Source organism: Micromys minutus (genome assembly GCF_963924665.1).
Source record: "Micromys minutus genome assembly, chromosome: 2".
NCBI classification, from domain to species: Eukaryota; Metazoa; Chordata; class Mammalia; order Rodentia; family Muridae; genus Micromys; species Micromys minutus.
In genome coordinates this window covers 93,363,654-93,383,957 of record NC_137971.1, presented here as the reverse complement: position 1 = coordinate 93,383,957, position 20,304 = coordinate 93,363,654, and the positions used below count along the sequence as shown (strand labels likewise).

The 20,304-nt window shown below is 55.1% G+C and overlaps 2 protein-coding genes across 4 annotated transcripts; one reads left to right on the top strand and one right to left on the bottom strand.

Annotated features, from left to right (window-relative positions):
- Nucleotides 1-1,340: 1,340 nt before the first annotated feature.
- PHOX2A (paired like homeobox 2A) lies at nucleotides 1,341-4,913 on the top strand (the record flags this gene model as incomplete). Of its 2 annotated transcripts, none has more annotated exons than XM_080913331.1 (3): nucleotides 1,341-1,557; nucleotides 3,528-3,715; nucleotides 4,476-4,913. In XM_080913331.1, 3 exons carry the CDS (start codon nucleotides 1,341-1,343, stop codon nucleotides 4,911-4,913), a joined length of 843 nt encoding a protein of 280 aa, XP_080769457.1. The 2 variants fall into 2 exon arrangements, with proteins under 2 accessions (XP_080769457.1, XP_080769456.1); XM_080913330.1 differs by having other exon boundaries at nucleotides 4,452-4,913.
- A 524-nt stretch (nucleotides 4,914-5,437) lies between these two features.
- INPPL1 (inositol polyphosphate phosphatase like 1) lies at nucleotides 5,438-19,031 on the bottom strand. 2 transcript variants are annotated; one of them, XM_080911335.1, is made up of 29 exons: nucleotides 18,750-19,031; nucleotides 17,650-18,036; nucleotides 15,186-15,249; nucleotides 14,947-15,097; nucleotides 14,329-14,449; nucleotides 13,978-14,118; nucleotides 13,726-13,819; nucleotides 13,544-13,633; nucleotides 13,329-13,427; nucleotides 13,075-13,225; nucleotides 12,888-12,994; nucleotides 12,682-12,784; nucleotides 12,378-12,574; nucleotides 11,769-11,886; nucleotides 11,179-11,275; nucleotides 10,809-10,947; nucleotides 10,610-10,709; nucleotides 10,434-10,522; nucleotides 10,079-10,160; nucleotides 9,872-9,961; nucleotides 9,358-9,471; nucleotides 9,168-9,256; nucleotides 8,691-8,778; nucleotides 8,442-8,597; nucleotides 8,115-8,193; nucleotides 7,883-8,023; nucleotides 6,742-7,408; nucleotides 6,357-6,490; nucleotides 5,438-6,248 (listed from the first exon to the last, which is right to left on the bottom strand). In XM_080911335.1, the coding sequence occupies exons 2-29, from the start codon at nucleotides 17,829-17,831 to the stop codon at nucleotides 6,158-6,160; spliced, it is 3,774 nt and encodes a 1,257-aa protein (XP_080767461.1). In that variant the 5' UTR covers nucleotides 17,832-18,036; nucleotides 18,750-19,031; the 3' UTR covers nucleotides 5,438-6,157. The 2 variants fall into 2 exon arrangements, with proteins under 2 accessions (XP_080767461.1, XP_080767462.1); XM_080911336.1 differs by lacking the exon at nucleotides 6,357-6,490.
- Between the last annotated feature and the right edge of the window lie 1,273 nt (nucleotides 19,032-20,304).

Below are 20,304 nucleotides of genomic sequence, written 5' to 3'. Positions count from 1 at the left end.
AGAGAGACTCTGAAGGAGAGACAGGGGGTGGTTCCCATAGTCCTAAGGTTTAGCATCCTACACACACACACACACACACACACACACACACACACACACACACACAGGGGTGGGTGGGGAGGTGTCCAGAGATCACAACTGTTGGAGAGAACAAGAGAGCTGAGAAACAGGGGAGGGAGTGGTTAGACCCAGCAGGTGCAGGTTCTACTTTGACCCTGCACTCTCCTCCTCTTATGCTCCCCCACCCCACCCCAGCCTTGCCACCGCGACGTCTTGGCCACCTTCTGCGCTCTGGTTACAAATGCCCGCTCTCAGGAAGTCCTTTCTCATTGGCCTCTGTTCGGCTGGTCTGTTTCTGGCCGTGTTACCCTAGGACCATCCTGTGTGTGGCCTCGCTATGACTGTCTCTGTTTTGTTTCAGCCTTCTCCGCAGCTCGGTCACAGTCCTGGTTGCAGTCCACGTCTGTCTCCAAGCCTGTCTTCCTCCATCCCGCTGGTCTCCTCTCTCTGCTTGTCTCCATTTCCACCCCTGCCTTTCTCTTCTACAGGATTCATGCTTGTCTTCATTTGTATATCCCTCTTCCCTTACTTCTATCTCGAGGTCTGTTCCCTTTTCTCCAGTCTCTCCATGCCCATATCCCCTCCCTGCCCCTGTCCCAGGCTCCTGCCTCTTTCTCATCCTTGTCTCCATCCCCCCCCCTCACTCCAGGGCAGCCTCGGCTGTCCTCGCAGGGATTGGAACTAGCTGGGGGCGGGGCTGAAGGGCCAGATCGGAATAATTCGGTTATCTGGGAGAATTGAATTAACTTCTTCACACCAGCACCGCGGGGCCTGCCTCCCTAGCTTCCACGGGGCCGCAGGTGGGAGGCCCAGGAACGAGGTCAGGACCCTTCTGCTGGGCACGTTGTGTAGGGATCGAAGGTCTAGGTCGGATTGGGACAGGATAAAGGACTCTCGGGATGGGGTCCCACGATGCTCCGCCAGCACCTCGGGAGCCCTAAGAGGGAGGCCCTTTGGGGTGGGGGGCCGGGGTGGCTAGGGGCGGGGTCTGGGCCGCTCAGGCCCCGCCCCGCGGAGCTCGCCCCGCCTCGCCCCCTCCGCGGGGTCCTGCGCGTTAAAAGGCGCGCGGGCTGGCGGTGCTGCACTTGCGTTGCACCGGGGCAGAGTGCGGGCCGCGACGGGGCGGGCGGACTCTCGGGCGCTCAGAGCGGGTCTCGGGGTCCTCTGCGCCTGGAGCTCGAATCTCCATCCCGAACTCCACCCAGCCCGGGACCCGACCGGGACGCTGACCCCGACCAGACCCGGCACGGCCCGGCCCCCGCCCCCGCCCCCTCGGGCCGATGGACTACTCCTACCTCAATTCGTACGATTCGTGCGTGGCGGCCATGGAGGCGTCCGCCTACGGTGACTTCGGAGCCTGCAGCCAGCCTGGAGGTTTCCAATACAGTCCCCTGCGGCCTGCCTTCCCCGCCGCGGGGCCACCTTGCCCTGCACTCGGCTCCTCCAACTGTGCGCTTGGCGCCCTACGCGACCACCAACCCGCACCCTACTCGGCAGGTGAGCGCAGTCCCGTCCCAACCCTACCTCCAAACCCCACGGAACCCCAACTTCCTTTCCTACTCTGCAAGTGATTGTGACTGAATCTACAAGCCACCCCTACCCATGCGTCTGGCTAGACCCCTCCAATGTACTTTGAGACCCCCCCCCCCCCGTAATAGGAGTTTCTTCTTGTCAGGGACGAACCGCACCCTCTTGTTCCTCCAGTTTCTCTTCTTAATGCCAAACCCCCCTATCCTGTGCCTTTCGTATCGAAGAAACAGGTCCAGTCCTGGGCCTCTCGCTAGGCCTTCTTCCCACCTACAAAGGTGACCACCAAACTAGCTCAGCCCCGTCAACTCTCATTTTACCACCTGTGTCCAGGATGATACCACCCAACAAAGATCCCTGCTGCCGCTGAGCTGCCCAGATGGGAACCTTTCTACAGCCTTACTATCTAGCCTCACCTTCCCCTGTCTTAGACCTGTCCTGCCTGGGCCCAAACCTCACTGCACTACCAACAAAAACGGTTCCCATAGACACAGAAAAGGAACCTCTATCATTTGGACCACTTTCATTTCCACACTCCCTCCATCCTGGGACCACAGCCCTGCAGAACCCAGAAGCAGATCCTCCACCCTTTGATCCAAGCAAGTCCGGTCCAAACCCTCAACATCACCTAGCCTTTATGGCACCCCTATGTCTTCTGTTAGTGTTCCAGCATGCCCCACCCGGCTTCCTCCTTTCTTAGTTCTTGCCCCCCACCCAAAGCTCATGGAAACCCGAAAGGAGGACTGGGGGTTGTTGGGGACATAAATACCTTAATTTAGGGAACCATTAAGATGGCCATAGACCAAAATGGGGTTGGGAAGACTTGTGGTGCTGGACCAGGCTAGGATGGGGACTCCAGGAATGGAAACAGGAAATAGGGAGATAGACTCTTGAGAAAGGGATGGGTGGGAAAACGTGCAGAGAGATGGAAACACAAACGGAGACCCTTCGAGAAATGGCACACACTGTTGGAAGACAGAGATGATAACCAGATGGTAGGAACACAAATTATGGAAGATGGGGGCCAAAAGAGCTTTGAAACAAATAATCGCAAGGGAAATAAAGATGGAGGGCTGAGGCGAAGAATTTGGGAAGATGGGACAAAGACGGTGACTGGGGGGGACCCCAAGAGAAACATGACGTAAACCAGACGTAGATACAGGGATTCAGCGATGACGTCTGCATGGGGTGCAGGAAGATGGTGAGGGAACGGCTGGGATAGGACTTAGAGGAGGTGGGGCACAGAAGTGACTGAGGGCAAAGGGGACAAAGAAAAGAGAAAAACTTGAGTAAGGAGGAATAAGAAAGGTCTTCTATGGGCACAAAGAACAGTGGACCCAGAGGGGGAAAGTTGAAGAGAGATTCGGATTGAGGAAGGGAAGCGGAAATACCTGGAGAAAAATACTACCAGGGAGGAGAGGCAGAGGTAAGGAAATAAAGCTCAGGAAGGAGAGAGATGGGGTGAGGAGAAAGGGAGCCCCATCAGTACACAGACTCTACAGTAGACCTGCCTGGAGAATGTCAGTGGCAGCGCCAAGGCCCGCCTGTTAGTGGGGAGACTGGTGCTGATGAGGTCTAGCAGACATACCCTGCTCCTGTGATCAGAGAACAGGACCTAGAGTTCCCCCAGGAAGGGTGCCTGAGGAAAACACGGTGAGGGTAGGAGGCCTGGAGAGGCCAATGGGGTGGTAGGGATTGAAGGAAGGTGGGGAAAATATGGACGGACCCTTAGTGAGAGCTTCTGATTTGTTTCTGGGAACTCTTAAGTCCCTTGATTCAGCCTTAGGGACACTTGACAGGAAGCTATTGGGGACCAAATCGAGGGGAGGAAGGGGTCGTATGCGGATTTTCTCTAGGGCGGGACACAGGGGTGTAGGGACTGAGATCAGCCTCTCACAGCCCTCCACTTTCTTTCATCGCCCCTGCCCTCGCTCCCGCAGTTCCCTACAAGTTCTTCCCGGAGCCGTCCGGCCTGCACGAGAAGCGCAAGCAGCGGCGCATCCGCACCACGTTCACGAGTGCTCAGCTCAAGGAGTTGGAGCGCGTCTTCGCCGAGACCCACTACCCCGACATTTACACTCGGGAGGAACTGGCGCTCAAGATCGACCTCACTGAGGCTCGCGTGCAGGTGCGTGGATACACGTGCTGTGCACACGCTTGCTAGAGGAGGGTGCTGGAGCCTGCAAGCCGCGACAGTTCGGGTGTGGCTGAGCAGCCAAGGGAGGCAGCAAGGCTGGGGTGTGGGCTCTCAGACGACCCGAGCAGGGTAGCATCAATTTTTACCTCTGACTCGGTATTTTTACATTTCCCTTCGCCAAGTCGGAGGTTTACGAATTTTTACCCTGAAGCTAGGAAGCAAGGCGGCTGGGTTGACTAGACCAATCAGTTCTTCCAGATGATGTACCTGAGTCAGGCGACTCCTGAGTCTGAAAAGTTTAAGTTTGAGGCGGCTGCAGGTCGGACGAGAGAGAACTGGGTAATCCGGCTGGCCCGTTTTGACAGGGGGACCCTGTACAAAAGATCCCCCTAGTACCTCGACCATTCGGGGTCCTAGGATGTCCCAGGAGGAATGCCCCAGCTTCCTAAATAGGGCTAGGCTGATAAGACGGACTAGAGTCCCCTCCAAGAGACCAAATGCAGGGAAGCCGCGGGGTCTACGGATGAGCAGATCCCAAGGACAAAAACCCCAGGGCCCGTTAGATGGGGCACCAAAGACGGGAAGAATGGACGTGGCGCCGAATGGAGGTGGGGGGAGGGCTGTAGATCTCTGACTAGTAATAATCCAAGACCGGTCCTTTCTGGTCCGAGGTCTTACACGCGCCTAACGGCCTGGGGCTGAAATATCCCGTGCGACCCTCCTCTGGGCTAACTGGTCCCTGTGCCCACAGGTCTGGTTCCAGAACCGCCGGGCCAAGTTCCGCAAACAGGAGCGCGCGGCCAGCGCCAAAGGCGCGGCGGGAGCGACGGGCGCCAAAAAGGGCGAGGCGCGTTGCTCGTCGGAGGACGACGACTCCAAGGAGTCCACGTGCAGCCCCACGCCCGACAGCACCGCGTCGCTGCCGCCGCCGCCAGCACCCAGTCTGGCCAGCCCGCGCCTGAGCCCCAGCCCTCTGCCCGCCGCGCTGGGCTCCGGGCCCGGGCCCCAGCCACTCAAGGGCGCGCTGTGGGCGGGGGTGGCGGGCGGTGGGGGTGGCGGGCCCGGCGCGGGCGCGGCAGAGCTGCTTAAGGCCTGGCAGCCGGCGGAGCCCGGACCCGGTCCCTTCTCTGGAGTTCTGTCCTCCTTTCACCGGAAGCCTGGCCCCGCCCTGAAGACAAACCTCTTCTAGCCGCGGGCGTCTGTAGGCAACCAGCCTGCCCCGAGAGACACCCCTACCCTACTGGACCTGACGTTATTTCCCCCCTATCCGGGCAGCCGGCCTGGAAGCTCCTTGTCGTCCCCACTACCCAGTGTCTGATCCCTAGACCAGGCCCCACCCCCTTCGTTGTAAAACAAGCCAGGGGCCACTCTCATCTTAAGTACTAATCACCACGACCCCCTCCAGGACGGCCAGAAGCCCTTTCTTGCTAGGCTTCCTTGGGAGCAGGGACCAAATTACACCTGTCCCTCAGTCCTCCATCATAGAGGGTCCTAAGAAGAGCCAACAGCTCCTACAACTTTACAGCTAGCTGGGCCACTCACTTCTTGAAATCAAGCAACCTGAAGAGTCCCACCGCCATTCCCACCCTAACGAGTCACCTCCCATCCCTAGCCAGTATGGCGCAGAGGTTAGACACTAGAGGGGAAGAGCTGTCGGGGAACGGAACAAAGTGGTTTTCCTTTTCCTTTATTTTCTTTGAAAAACGTGTAATTTATTAAGTTGATTTTGCTCAATCCAAATAAAACTTAATTTATTGAAGACATCAAGCCGGAAACCTTTCTGAGTGCCCAAGATGGGATAAACTGCAAAAGCACCGTCCTCTGGCGCGGTGGCAACCCGGGAGGCTGCTTCTCCCTAGCCGCAGGCGACCACGCATTTGCTGGGTAAGGGCGATTCTTCGGATCAGAGGAACAGCCAGAATTAGGCAAATTGGCATTTTTATGGCCGAGGTCCTGCCCCACCCCAATAAAATTAATGTGCCCTCCCTTCCCAAAACCCACACGGAAAAACTTAAATAAATCCAGCCCGGTCCTGGGCTCTTCCTTCATTTCCGGACAGACGGATGCCCCCAGAGGAGGAGTTGTAAGGAACTCTTCCCCTGGGGTTCAGGGCCGAGGGAGGGAGGTGAAAACATCAGTGGAAGTGAGGACCTAGATGTGCCCAATCATACACCACGTACAACCCTGAGGCAGGGAGGTGTGTGCAACAGAGTAACCACCGTTACTACAGGCCACCAAACCCCCGTCCCTGGGACTAAAAGCTAGGTGGAGAGCACATCGTTCTAACTAGAACGTCCCAAACAATTGGGCAGTAGGGAACTCTGATCCCCAATAAATAGACAGAGATGCATTGCCACACCCCTCAGAACTTTCAACCCCTGGTTGCACGTGCCCTTCCAACTCTGCTTTTGTAGCTTGGCGGCATCTCTGCGATCATTTGCTGAGCTGCAGCGTGTCCAGAAGAAGGCGCTTGTGAGCAGGATCCTGCACCCCGGCTTCCTCTAGGTCTTCCTCAGTGATGTCACTGCAGAAATAAGAGATTAGGAGATGGACTAGGAGGTCCTAAAGGGCCCCGGAACGCCACCCTTGAGGCCACACACCCCGCCCTATCCACCTCCAGCCCCGCCCCCACCTGAGAAACTCCAGGTCGTCCCAGCCATTGTGCACCAGGCCCTCCTCATAGCGCTCCAAGCCGATGGCCCGCAGCCAGGCACCCATGCCCGCCTCTCCCAGCCCGCTGGCCCGCCCGCCCTGCGGGCACGGAGCCTAAGGGAACAGGGCATGTTAGAAGGGAAAAACTAAGGATGGTTCCTCACAGAAACACATGCAAACAGCCACATTCTACCCATGCTCTGAGGGGAAGTGAGGCAAGGAGTGGAGCCGATTCTTGTGTCCCCCAAAAGACCCATTATCTAGCTACAAGCAAAAGGGGCTCTAGACACCAGTGAGTTCCGAGTGGAAGAAATGAAGGAACACCTATCAGGTACACACAGCCAGCTAGCTCTGGTCTAACACACCTCCTCTGCCAAGTCTTCTTGGATGCTCTCCCGGATGCGAGGTGGAGGGAAACTGAGGGGCCGGCCATAATCCGAGGGCCCTCGGGGAGGCTGCAATTCCAAGGGGCTGGAGAGGAGGGCTGAGCGGCCAGGCCCAGGAGCATAATCTACTTCACTGAGTGTTTTCGCCATCTGCAGTACTGAGCAAGACCGGTCATCCCCACTTGCAACCTCTCCCAAAAAAGTACTGGCAGGTGAGGTGCCCGGTGGGAGGGGTGGTCTTGGATGGGCCTTGGGAGGTGGTGGGCCACGGGCCTCACCCCCACTTCGGCCCCTGACCACTGGCATTGACAAGGGATCCAGGTTAGGGGGCAGGAGGATGGCGGAGTCTGGCAGTGGTGGGGGTGGGAAATCTGGAGGGGGCAGTGTGCCCCCAGAGTCCTCATCCGATGAGCTTCCCTCTCCCACACGAGGGGTCCGGTGGCGCCCAAGCTGAGGCGCAGGCACTGTGATGGCCACTTTGTTCTTGGTGGTAGGTGGGAGAGGGGCCCTGGCAAGTGAGGGTGGCTCCAGGGGCAGCAACTGATGTGGGACCCCTTCAAGGACGTAGTAGGCAGGGTTATTGAAGCTGTTCTTGGGTGGAGGGGCTGCTACCCCTTCCTGCTCAGGTGTCCCCTCTGATTTCAACCTAGTCGGGGAGCAGAAAAACCAAGATAAAGGACCCGAGGTAAAGGCAGCGGGTGCCGGGGAGGGAGCTGAGGGAGAAGTGGCAAGGGCCCTGCCCTGGTCCTCGACTTGCTCATCAAGCCCTTGAGAGGAAATGTTGAAGGTAAAACCCCACTTCCCTTCCCCATTTCCATTCTCCGCTCTTTAATGATTTTATGACGGAAACCTGACTTCAAATGGGTGAAGCGGGTGATAGCAGCCTAAGAAGGGAGACCAGAGATCAGAAAAGCTGCAGGAGAGAATCCTCTGCAGAGTCCTCCTCAGGTCCAGGCTCCCACATTAGACAGGCCCTCAGGATCTAGCCCAGGCTAGCCTCGAACTCTCAATCCTCTTGCCTTAGTCTTGGGAAAGTGACTCAGATGTCAGAGCACTCAGCCCTGACAGCTATAGCGGCAGAGTAATGAAAACTCAGGGGATAGCAGGTTTCTCCTTTCACCTGGGATTCAAGGGCTCCTCCCTAAGAACTGCCCGTGGTGGGGCTGGGGGCCTGCCAGTTGGTGGTGGCTTTTCAGGCTCTTCAAACAATTTGGACAGTGGACAGGAAGCCTCTGTAGAGGTTGGCTTGCGGCTCCCAGATCTACAAGGAGTTCAAAACAGAGGAAAGAGGATGTGGGGCACGTCAGGGGCTCCCAAATGTCCCCTCCTGTGAGAACATAAACCTAGCTCACCTGTGCTCCTGGTTGCCTCTGGACACTGAAGGAGCCTTGCTTTTAGCTCCTGTGTCATCCTTATCAATGCTAATCCATTCTGGGGAAACACAGGGAAGGGAAACAGGGAGGACTTAAGGTTGTGAATCCCAGGAATTTTGATGGGTACTGTGAATATGTAGTCCCTTTCTAGACATTCCTCAGGGTAGTTCCACTCAGTCAAGACTGCAAAACTTCCCAGTACCACAGGATTCCAACACACTGCCACCCTGGGTCTGCTCCTCCTACACGTGCCCCACACCACCACATCGCACGCCCCACCCTCATCCTGCCCAATGGGACCCCCACCATAGAGCCGCTCACGGGTGCCCAGGCGTTCTGTGGGCACCCGCACCTTCATGGAGCCACGGATGTTGCCTGTCTCCTCTCCACGGTGGGATAGGAAGGTCAGGAACTGCTGGGCGGTGCTGCCAATCATGGATTTGAGCGCAACCACACACTCCCCTAAGAAGTAGATAAAACAGACCAGCAAACTGTCAGACCTCTCTAGGAAGCCACCGGGTTTCTCGTAACCACCTGGCACTTCTTGTCCCTCACCATATGATTCATAGCCATCCATGGACTTGACTGTGAGCAAGAGATGCTGATCCTGCAGGTACTCGATATCAGCCAGAATTGGTTTGAGCTGAAGAACAAAGAGGTCCAGTGAGGAACAATTCCCTAGATGCTCCATCTCACCTTTCCCATAGCAGTCCTGGCCCCACCCACTCCTTGACCGAAGACACAACCCTGCATGGCCTTTCAAAGCATTTAACATCACTACAATTAATTCCCTGTGCCTTCAGTGCACAATACTAGAGATTTATCAAAGGTTCTTGAAAGCATTTATTAAACAAATGAATAAACAAACTAAAACTTGGCTCCACAGCTCCCAAAGATACAACTTTATCCTTGTGTGCAGAAGCATACACAGGCATCTCCTCCTCCCAAGGAGCCCTCCCTCCCCCGTGTGCTCTGTCTCTTGCTCTTTGTAATCTCTTCACCTACAAGTGTGGGCCCAGGCTATAGCCTCACCGTGGGCAGCTGGCGAGAGGACCATTGCACCTTGAGGAAATTGATGTTGTCGCTGCTCTGAGCATCATTCTCGAAGCTTTTCTTGTACTCTGGGGTGAAGGAGGAGGACAAGACTAGGGCTGACCACTCTGGGCAGTCTTTGATGTCCCATTCCCTCTTGGCCCACAGCCAGCAACAGCCCCCCTCTGACCTTCCAAGCAGGTAGAATAGAACTCGATGAAGAACTTGGTGCGGCTGGCTGTCTTCACAATGGCCTCGATGCTCTCAAACTCAATGTAGGCCTGGTCTGAGGTCTTAGAGAGACCTAAGGATTGTAGGCAAAAAGAGTCAGGATGCTGACACTTAGGACAGAAAAATGAGGGTCCTAGCAGATCCGAAGACCTACAAATCCAAACAGAAAGATATGCAGAAGGACATGCCAAGCATGGAAGGTTCTTGTAGGGGGTCCGGAGTGTCTCTAGGCTTGTCTGCCAACACCGTGACACATGTGGGCATACTCAAGGCACATGTGTGACAGATACAAACACACCAGTGTGTCATTCCTCCGATGACCGAAGCTCAAACAGCCTCACATATCAATAGGTTCAGAAATAGTCTTGTGTTCATAAGAACACACGCATACACCTATGTGTGGTCAGTCAAACCCATCACAGCACCAGGCCACTGTCTGCCTCCTACACACAGCTTTATATCAGAACAGGTACCTTTCTTAGAGATGAACTGGGAAGTCACTCCAACCTCAAACGTCCCAAACACGGGAGAATGGTCACTGGTAACAATGTCATCAGTGCAACCTATTTAGGGGGACAGGAATAAGAAGAGAGCTATCTCTGCCCCTATTTCCCAAAGAAAGGCTGAGGCAGAACAGTAACCATCCAGTGTCTCCCATCCTCCTGTCTCAAGGCGCTGACCATAGGAATTGCAGATGACATGGGTTTCAGGATAGGATTTCCATAGAATCCGGTCACACCACGAAGGCACGTTGGTCCGGACCTGTGGCAGGAATGGCATGCGGTCAGCCCTGTCAGCTGGGCATCTTGACATGGGTCCCACCCAGAACTGACAAAACCTACTCTTCCTCTGTTACTGGCTGGACTCAGCACCTGCCTCTCCCTTGGATTCCTAAAATACCCAACATCACCTGCAAAGGCTTCAAGGAAGCCATAGAAGTGTGAGTCGTAAATGCAGAAACCCAGATCCTTGATGCCCCACTGCTAACTTCCTGAAACCTGAGGGAAGGTTCCCCCAGTCAGTATTTTCACTCACCCCAGTTGGCTTCTGCTTGTGCCAAGCATATGTGTCCCGGGAACCCCGCTCGTAGCGGTAGGTGGGTGGGAAAGATATCTCTTCCTCACCTAGAGAGCAGAAGGCACGTGAAGTCCAAGGTTCAGTTCAAAGACTAAGGCATCCTCCATGCCCCAGGACCATCAGTGAACACTCACTAAATCGAAGGAAGACCTTATGCTTTTCCCGTTCCAGGTTCAGCTGGTCCACCCTGAGCAGGGGCTCAAATTCTCTCCTACTAATGTAGTTCAGGATCTCCTGGGGTACAAACAACAGAGGCTTGCCTCTCGAGAAAGGCCATACAAACATCCCTCCCTGTGCCCTCCTTTATAACCACCCACCAGGCCCTGCTGGCACCTGGATATCCATGTCTAAGCGGTAGTTAAGGTCCCCAAACCAGAAGAGATGAGTGAACCGCAAAGAGATGTCAAAGGCACTGAGCTGCCGATCACCCAACGAGAGGAGACGCAGAATGTCCAGATAATTCTGGTTCCGCCTACAGTGGAGGAGCCAAGGTAAGGCTTTGAAGTCAAGGATGAGGCAGGAGTGAGGGTTCCAAACAAATGGAGGAGGCAGGTAGTAACAAGGCATAGGCAAGAGGAGTCCTGAGAAAATGGGGGTCTCTAGAAACAGGAATGTAGGAAGTCAAGCCCTGGGCTACGGGGAAAGGAATGGGTCTCAGGAGAATGAAGGGTGGGTAAGGAGACACAAAAATGGTGCCTCTCACCGTGTAGTCTTCTCATTCCCTGAGGTAAGATGACAATTCACGAAGCCAAAAGAAGTGCCATTGAACATGAAGGAAACACCTACAGCTCCCTTGTTCCCTGCCAGGGCAGAAAAGAGGAAGGCCAAAGAGTCGTCACCTAAAGAGGGATTCCAGCTGTCCTCTAGCTCTCAAAGCATCAGTCAGCATCCTTCCTTCCTCCAGAACACACACGAACATACACACATTCACACACACACATACACACATTCACAAATATACACACATTCACACATAGACACAGACACACACATACATTCACACATACAGACACACATTCACACACACAAACACAAACACACACATTCACACACACACCAGACACAAATACACACACACACATGCACACATTCACACACATCCACATGCACACATACACACCTCTTCCCTAGTGTTCTTCCTCGGGGCTGGAAGAGATTTGGAATAAGAACATGCACACTCAAAATACCCTGTATACGAGAAAACTGAACCACACAAAGTGGGGGGACCCTGGAGAAGAGGCAGGGGCATGAATAGAAGCACTTCACCCCCAGGGGCCCACCTGCCCCGCTCACCCAGGGTGTTGGCGATTCCAGTCTTCACGCTAGATGTACTGACGTGACTGATGCGGTTCTCATGTTCTGGCTTGACCAGCACAGCCACCTTGATGTTCCACAGTGACTGCATAGCAATCTATGGAGAAAGTGTGGGGTCAGTCTTGCCCCAGACCAAGGTCCCTGACTACATTCCCCAATCGAACCAACTACACTCTCTTGTGAGTCACTGACTAGGAAGGCTTGCTATCCCTTTCTAGGATAACAAGAGCATCCTTTCCTGTGACATGACTCCCTCATGAAATTTGAGTTCAGTCTCCCAAAGGAAACATCAGGGCTTAGAGGAAAAGCCAAGAGAACAATACATCCTAGGGGCAGTCATGAAGTCAAGGAGAAAACATAAGGTCTGTGACAATAAGGGACCAGGCAGGCATGAGAGATGGCTTAGAGGTTAAGAGCACTGGCTGCTCTTCCAGAGGTCCAATTCCCAGTGGCTCGCAACCATCTATAATGAGATCTGGTGCCCTCTTCTGGCCTTTAAGAATACTGTAGGCAGAATACTGTATGCATAATAAATAAAATCTTTTAAAATGGGGGGAGGGAGAAGACCAGGCAAAATAACCCCCTCACCGGACGGTAATCCAGATCTGTAAGCTCCTTGAGGCCCCCACGCAGCAGATCCAGCCATTCTCTGTCACCCACTGAGTTCTCCTGAGTCCCAAAGACATAGATATCGTGGGGTATAGTCACTGTGACCTCATCCAGGGCTTTTCCCAGTCCCTTTGATGTGAACCAAGATGTCACGTTTTTTGGTGGTGGTACACTTCCTAAAGGTGAAGGGGAGGCAGCAGGAATCAGAGGTGTGGGGGTGTGAGTCATGCCCCTGTCCCAGGGCTAGCCTCCTCTCCCACCATAACTCCAGCCTGGGCCTGACCCATGTTCCAGGTGCCTATGAAGACAGAGATCATGTCAGGTTCGTCCTGCTTGGAATGCTTGTTCTTCATGAGCTGCAGAAGCTGGCAGAAGGCTTCTCGCTTCTAGTGGGGGTTAGGGGAGAACAGGGCACACAGTCGTCAGTCAGGGACAGCAGGCATCCAGCAACCCTTCCACAGGGATTGCGTGGCACAGGCAGCAACTCACCCGGGCACTGACAAAGATGAAGTCCTTGCGCTGGGTCCGATCTTTCTCCTTTTCAAACACGACACCCAGCTTGTTCTGCACACGCTGGGATTTAATGAGCTGCCGGACTAGGGGAAGGAAAGAGGAGTCACCCAAGCCTGTGCTGTGAGACCCCCCCCCACTTTCCCCAACTCTGGCCCTAGCTCACTCCGGTCATGTGTGAAGGTTGTCCAGTCCTCCTGGGAGTCACGCTGTCTCCTCAGCAGAACTAGCCTTCCACCCTCTACATCCACGCTCAGCGTGAACTTCTGGGACTTCCCAATCTTGGTCAGGTCACCCAGTGTCACATCTAGCTTCACCTGTAAGCCAGAAACGGAAAGGCTGCTGACAAGACCTTAGACAGGCAGAACCCGCTTTACCTCCAGCCACCTTTTGCCCCACGAGGCCCCACCTGTCATGTACCTCAAAGGCCTGCACAGGGATGGTCTTGGCCTTTCGTATGGAGGGCTGCAACGGAGCCGGAGGTGCTGTGGAGCTCATGTCCTGCAGTGCCTTTAGGGCCTAGAGAGAGTAGGGAAAAGGTGAGGTAAAGGGACCTGCTGAGGGATATGACAGGGAGGGGCACCTCGGATGCTGGAATAAGTGACTGCAGGGCTTATTAAGGCAGGTCCGTCCACCTTCTTCTGAATGCCTGACAGGAAGTCCTTTAGCACAGATAGCTTCAGCACAAGGCTCTCCAGCTCTTGCTCTCCAGTCTGTGGTAAGCTCTGCCAGTGAAAAACAAAGAGTGGTACACACGGTTCCTAAGCGGAAGCCCCACACACAGCCCCACCTCCTGGAGGCCTCCCTATAATCCCACCTGCTGCTGCAAAAGGCGGGTCACCATGGGCGAGCTCTGCTGGTCAAACACCTTCGACAGGATCTCTAGGCCTGACAGGACCTTGTCCACCTCGCTAGGGGAGACAGTGGGTTCAGATGGCACAGAGTGTGGCCCTGCCACCTTCAGCATATAGGAACAGGGTACAGTGGGGGAAGTCAGGACACAGTGGACGGCTTACTGTTCAAGGTCTGATACCTGAATGTCGCCCATGGGCTCAACCAACCCCAGTACCTGTGTAGCCTTCGGCATGAGGTGACGAGGGTTCGTGTGAGATGGGGCAAGTTGCTGGCTCCGCCCCGTACAGCCTCCAGGTCCAGCCCGTAGCTGCCCTTCAGATACTCATGTGACACGGTGCTGAGTCCATTAGGAGTGCTTCCAGAAGAGATGAAGAATCAGGGCAGGCCCTGCTGACTGTCAAAGCGCCCTATTCTACGTGGTACATCAAGTACCGGAGGCAGGTAGAGCAGAACACACCAGAGTTTCTCTCCCTGGGGCTGATTCGGGATGGGGTCCCTAGGAGGGGAGCTTAGATGATCATTCAGATGGGGAAACAATTCTCAGAGGAGGCTGGGAGGGTCTCACCTCTCAGCAGCTGGAGTTGTGGGGGTCTCAGGGGCTGGCAGGGGGCTGCTGGGCCCCACAGGGGCAGAAATGCTGGTAGAGCCAGATCGCGGGGGCAGGGGGGGCTTCTCGTCCTCCACATCTGTGGGTAGGGAACAGTGGGACAGCAGTTTGAACTCAGTGTTACATGATAGGGATGTGCCATGGCCATGAGAGACCTCCCAGCAAAGAGTGGGGCATCATGGCCAGGAGAAAATAGACATTCAGGGCAGGAAGGCCTGGGAAGAGGGGATGGGAAGAAACAAGGAGTCAAGGGACCGAAAAGGAAGGAATTTTCTTTTCCTCTTTGAGTATGTACATATTATGTATGCATGCATGAATACATGAGGGGTGTGTGTCTGTCTGTCTGTCTAGGCTTGAGACTGATAGCTTGCTTCCTCCATCATACTTTTCCTGAATTATACATCGAGGGATTCCCTGCCCCAGGCCACCACACCTACACAGCTTTTAGGTGGGTTCTAAGGATCTGAACTCCACTCTGGTCCCGGCACTTAATGCAAGTAAGTGCTCTAGCCACTGGGCCATCTTCCCAGCCCAAGGAAGAGATTTTTTTTTTTAATGATGTAAGATGAGCAATACCTGAAGCATCCCGGTCATCTGGCGGGTCTGGCTCTCTCTCCCCCTCTACAGGCAGCAGCAGAGCACAAACCAGACCCTGGTTGGGTTGGGCATACAGGCCTATAAGCTCGCCCAGGGTCTGGAAACGGCGCACGGGAACGCCCTGTGAGGTCTGAACCAACAAGGAGAGGAGAGTCAGCCAGCAGATCGCCAGGCCTAAGGCTAAACCAAAATTAGAGATCACAGGTCTGAGCGCCTACCTGCACAGCCAGGAAATCCTCTCCGTCTGGCAGAATGCGGTATGTGTGCACATGCTTTTGATACCTAGTGGCAAAAAAGGGACCAGAACCTGTCACCCCTAGGCTGCAGTCTGAATACCAACACTTTCTTCTTCCTACTTATTCCTGCTACCAGACTCCAACACAGGCCCCTCATCTTGGATTCTCGAAAACCACTTGTTCGGCTGCACAGGGTTAATGATGGGGCTGGTCAACTTCCGCCCTCTCAGTATTGCCAACAAGAACAGAAATAACCAGGCCCCCCTCCTCAGTCCCAGACCTACAGAGACTCTACACCCATCTACCACAGGGCCTCGGAAGCAACAGGCAGCTCTTTTGTGGCCTCTACAGCTGTCTAAACAGCCCCTCTGGGCTGTGGTACCAGTCTGGGCCCCCCGCCAGAGTAAAAGTCCTCAGAAGCCTGGTTAGCTCCTATTTGCATGCATGGGCAATGTGCTAACACACGCATGAGACTCCGTCTGTGTTTATGTTGGTGTCTCACTCCATTGGAGTTGGGTCTGTTGGGCATTTTTACAGGGGATTGTGGCGGGGGGGGGGGGGGGGGAGGGGCTTTGACTTCTTTCCTCAAGCATCAGGAAACTGGAATGACTCAAAGGGGATCCCTAAGGGAGACTCAGCCTCTAGGAACCCCAAGCCAAGAGGGGTGCTGACAGATGGTAGCAGCAGCTGGGCAGGTGACAGCTGAGCCAGACACATACTAAGTGGGGGATGGAAGGCTCCCTTGGCCTCCACACCTCAAATAGGCACTGTGGTCTCTGTCTATGCTGGGCAGAAGTGGGTGTTGGCTCCAAAGAACACCAAACCCCACAAGGTCATTTTCTCCCTAAAGCTAGTCCTACCTTAACTCGGGGTACATTACTTTGTGGTATCCGGATCTGTATTTATGATAACAAGAACATCCCAGTCACCAAACCCTGACCATGTTATGCATTCCACATAGCTCGTTTCATATTCACGCCGTACAGCAGAGACATTAATATTTTCATTTTCCAGATGAGAAAACTGGGGCTCAAAAAAGAAAAAAAAAATGATTTGCCCAAGGTCACAGAACAAATAAAAGGTAGGGCTGGCTGGTATCTAATACCAGAAGAGAAGCAGTTTGTCTGTCAGGACAGGGGTGTGTCTTGAATGTTCTTTGTGTATATTGATGTGTATACAGGTAAGCATGTGTTTAGGAAACCTAAGAAACCACCCACTTCTGATCCCTTCTGCCAGGCTCCTGAGAGCTAAAATCTGCCTCCATATAAATAAATACAGACACACACACACACACACTTTCCGTGCTCCTGACAATGAAACCAGGATCTCTGTACTGGCACAATAGTTCCTTACCCAGAGAAAGCCTCAGCTGTCCCCCTCCCACTCAGACAGCTGATCTAGCACCTGCCCCTGTCCCCTCCCTAATTAAGGGATCTGTTTAGAGGTAGCTAGGAGGCAGGAGTCTTGGGATTTTTTTCATGGACATAAGATGTCTGGCTTTAGTCTCTCCACACTAGGTGGGCCACGGACTTGTTGCAGAAGCAGGTCAACTTGTCTAGGCCAGAGTTTTCAGTGTCTACTCTACTAGCCTTTGGGACCCCCAAATCCTTTGCCCTCTTAGGTACTGTCAAATATGTAGCAATATCTTTGGCTTCTATCCACCAAATGCCCACAGCTACATCCCAAGAGTGACAAAACCCTTTCCTGTAGGCTGGGCCAGTGCCTTCCCAAAGATGTCAGAAGAAAAGAGGGGGAAAGATGGGACAGAGGAAATGGGTCATTTGAGAGTGTTTTCACTAAATCTAAACACAGAAGCCCCTGGTGCTTCCCACAGGGGCCCACTCACTGTTGAACTGTGGGGCAGGGAGTAGAGGTCAGAAAGTACACTACAAAAGAAAAAGTACCCCACTACCACACACAGCTGCCAGGTATAGCCACAGGACCAGGCCCACTCAGAAGACTGCCAAGTCTAGCTTTAGGCTCGGCACGCATCCATGGCCAGATAACCAGAGCTCCTCAACCCACTCACTGACTCTATTCCACCCCACCCTACAATCATGTATAGCTGCAGAATTACCCAGGCATCCAAACACCGGTCCTTTTGCTCCCTACTGCCTACCCTCAGTGCTTTTAAACGAACTGCACTCCTGTGTATCCGTTCCCCTGCGCATCTGGGACACTGGGAACGTCTAAGCTGGTCTGCCACCGTCTGCCATCACTTCTTCCCATCACACCCACCCTGGGTTTCAGAATTCTGGCCTCAGGCCTCAGAAAGTGCTCCAGACACAGCAGGAAGTGCTCCCCTGTATCCTTCCTCCACCCAGCGATAAAGTCAAGGTCTCCACTCCGGGTGGAGACAGGGCTGCAGCCCCACAGCTACAGACACCCCACTACCACGATTGCCACCACAGCCAAGGAACACTCGGCGTGTGCCCGCCCTACTCACAGGACGCAGAGTGCGAAGGCCCCCGCCACGCTCTCGCTGTCTCGCACCAGGAAGCTGCCATCGCGGCCCGCCCGAGCCAGCAGCTCCTCCGCAGCAGCGCGGCTCAGGTCGCGGTGATACCAGGCAGGGGCCGGGCTGCCTAGCGCGCCCCCGGGACTCGGTGCCCCACACACTGAGGCCATGGCCCGCGCAGGGCTCAGCGCCGCCGATGCCTGCTGCTCCGCGCCATCCGCTCGGGAAAGCTTGGAGTCCGGTCTGGGCCCGGGCCTGGGTCCCGGGCCTGAGGATCCACCAGCCCGAGAGAGCCCAGTATCTGGGCTCCACGCTTGGCCGCGCTGGCCGCCTCGATCTCCGCGCAGCCGCCGCCGCCCGCAGCGCCGGCCTCAACTTGAAGAGAAAGAAAAGTTTGTTCAGAGGCGGCGGGGGAGGGGCGGGAACGGAGCTAGGAGCTGGCCGGTCCCCTCCCCCTCCACTCGGCCCAGAGCCCGGGCTGCCCCTGCCCCCAGCCTCTCCGCAAGGACGATGCTCCGACCGCCTTCCCAAGTCCCACAATTATCTTGCCCACTCCCCCACCTCAGTTAGATCCAGTTCCCCGGTACCCGCTCCGGGACAACTTGTGCGTCCGAGTTCTCCCCGGTGAACTCAACCCTTCCAAGGATTCGCAATGAGATGACCCCTAATCCCTATGCAAGTCTGATTCTACTACACATCTCCTCTACTCGGCCCACCACAGCCTTGCGGGATCGAGGTTCGCAAAGGAAGGCTCCAGGATAGACATCCACAACTAGTACCCACCCCCATCATCCAAGAGAACAAGTTCTCCCAAGTCCTGTTAAATCAGAGCCCCTCCAGACTTGAACCCCCCAAACCGATCCCTGACACATCCCACAAGATCCCTTCCAAAGAGATCCGATACCCCACCCCACACATACGCTCGCACGAGGTCCAGTATCTTCAAGCCTTTCACGCACCGGTCCCCGCAGGCCCTCCAGCCTGGCAGAACCCTTCCCCCATCTCCGCCAAGTTGCCTGGCACCACGCCCCACACCCGCAGGCCCAGGTTTTACAGTTCCAGACTAGGAGGACCCCCCTCTAGACTACCTAGAAAAAAAAAGTTCTCTCAAGTCCCAGCGCCTCAGCGGCCGAGCACAGGCCCCACCTCTGGGGCGACTCGGGTGACTCCTAGCCCGGGGAAGTCTCCCTGGACTCCCCGCGGCCACTTAAGATGGCCATCCGCCGCCACCGCGCACCCCGCGCCTTCCGCTCCGCCTGCGCCCCGCCCCCCGGAGCCGGGGCTGCCCCGCGCCCCGCCTCGTCCGCCCGCGTCCGGGTCTCCGCCGCACGCCCGCAGAGTGACCTCGGGCCAGTCTTGGCTCTTCGGTGCGCCTGAGCTTCTCGCTTTCGATAACTGGGGTAACGTTACGAGGGCGGGCTCATTGTGGGGCTCTGCCTGCAAAGCTCGGGGCCTGGCACGCAGCGTGCGCTCCGGGACGGCGGCTATTTTTATTATTAATTAAGGAGTAAAGAAGGTGACAGCTGTGTAAACTGTAAAGCGCGACTGGGGACTGAACGGGTATTATTAGCACCGCCCCCGCTCCGGCTACTCCCTCCAGATCAACAAACTTGCGCTTCAGTGGGCCAGGTGCGAGCAAAGAGCTTCCAAGAGACCCAGGCTGCTAAGACCTCCCATCCACCTACCCCTGGGGCGGAAAAGGGGACCCGGCGGGAGAAGATGGGGAGGAACCCAAACAGGGCTCTGGCCCGTCCCATTTCCCCCCTAAAAAAAGACCTGGATGGTGGCGGCGTCTCCAAGGATTTCTCTTCCTGCCCCGCCCCTCTGCCCCCTGGCTCCTTAAAGGCGCAGGCCTGTAGCCGCTTGCTTACAACCACCAACTCCTAGAATCTGTCGGGAGCATCCCTTTAACCTGGGAGAGAACTTTCGTTTTGGTAAATTGAACCTGTTGACCGAGCCTGGGGTCAGCCCGAAGGAGTTTTCCTCTGTTTAGAGGATAAGCCAATTTGCGTTGGCTTAACTCAACTAGAACAAAGCCTAGGACGTGATGAGTCTGTAGGGACCTTCCAGACCAGATAAATACAAAAACAGAGATCCTCCACCCGCCTACCTGTTTTTCCTGGTCCTGCCCGGGCTTAAATATCATCCTCCAATTTGTACCCAGCTCCTCCCGCCGGGAATGGAGGACACGAGAAACCCAGAAATCGCCTCAGATCCCAGGGGTGTGCAATGGGGTCTTACTTGTTCATGCCTGTATTCCCGACCCTCAGGAGGCAGAAGCAAGTGAAACTCTACCTAGTTGCAGCTTTCTTGGTCCAGAGTTTCAGACCGTCCAAGGCTACATAAGAGATCTGGCCTCAAAGAAAGGAGAGCAAGGAGAAAAGCTGTCCCAACCCTCCAACGTCAATATATTTAGAGTTTTCTGAAAGGACAGAAAGTGTCATTAGGGTGACATGGCTTAACAGGTAAAGGTGCTTTTGCCAAGTCCGAAGACTGAGTTGAACCGCAGGGGCCCACGTGGTGGAAGAAGCAAGTTTCTTCATATTGTCCTCTGACTTCCGCACTGAGCTAAGTCATCCATCTATGCAGCCCACACATACCCGTGCACACACTCAGAATAAACACAAAGTTTACCCGAAGGAC

What these genes read in the sequence shown, in the direction of transcription:
- INPPL1 (XM_080911335.1), bottom strand. Translation starts at nt 17,831, where the DNA reads ATGGCCTCAGTGTGTGGGGCACCGAGTCCCGGGGGCGCGCTAGGCAGC. An exon ending in ACAACTCCAGCTGCTGAGAG is followed by an intron (nt 14,119 to 14,328) that starts GTGAGACCCTCC and finishes CTCTTCTGGAAG; the next exon opens with CACTCCTAATGGACTCAGCA. An exon ending in AGAGGCAACCAGGAGCACAG is followed by an intron (nt 8,024 to 8,114) that starts GTGAGCTAGGTT and finishes AACTCCTTGTAG; the next exon opens with ATCTGGGAGCCGCAAGCCAA.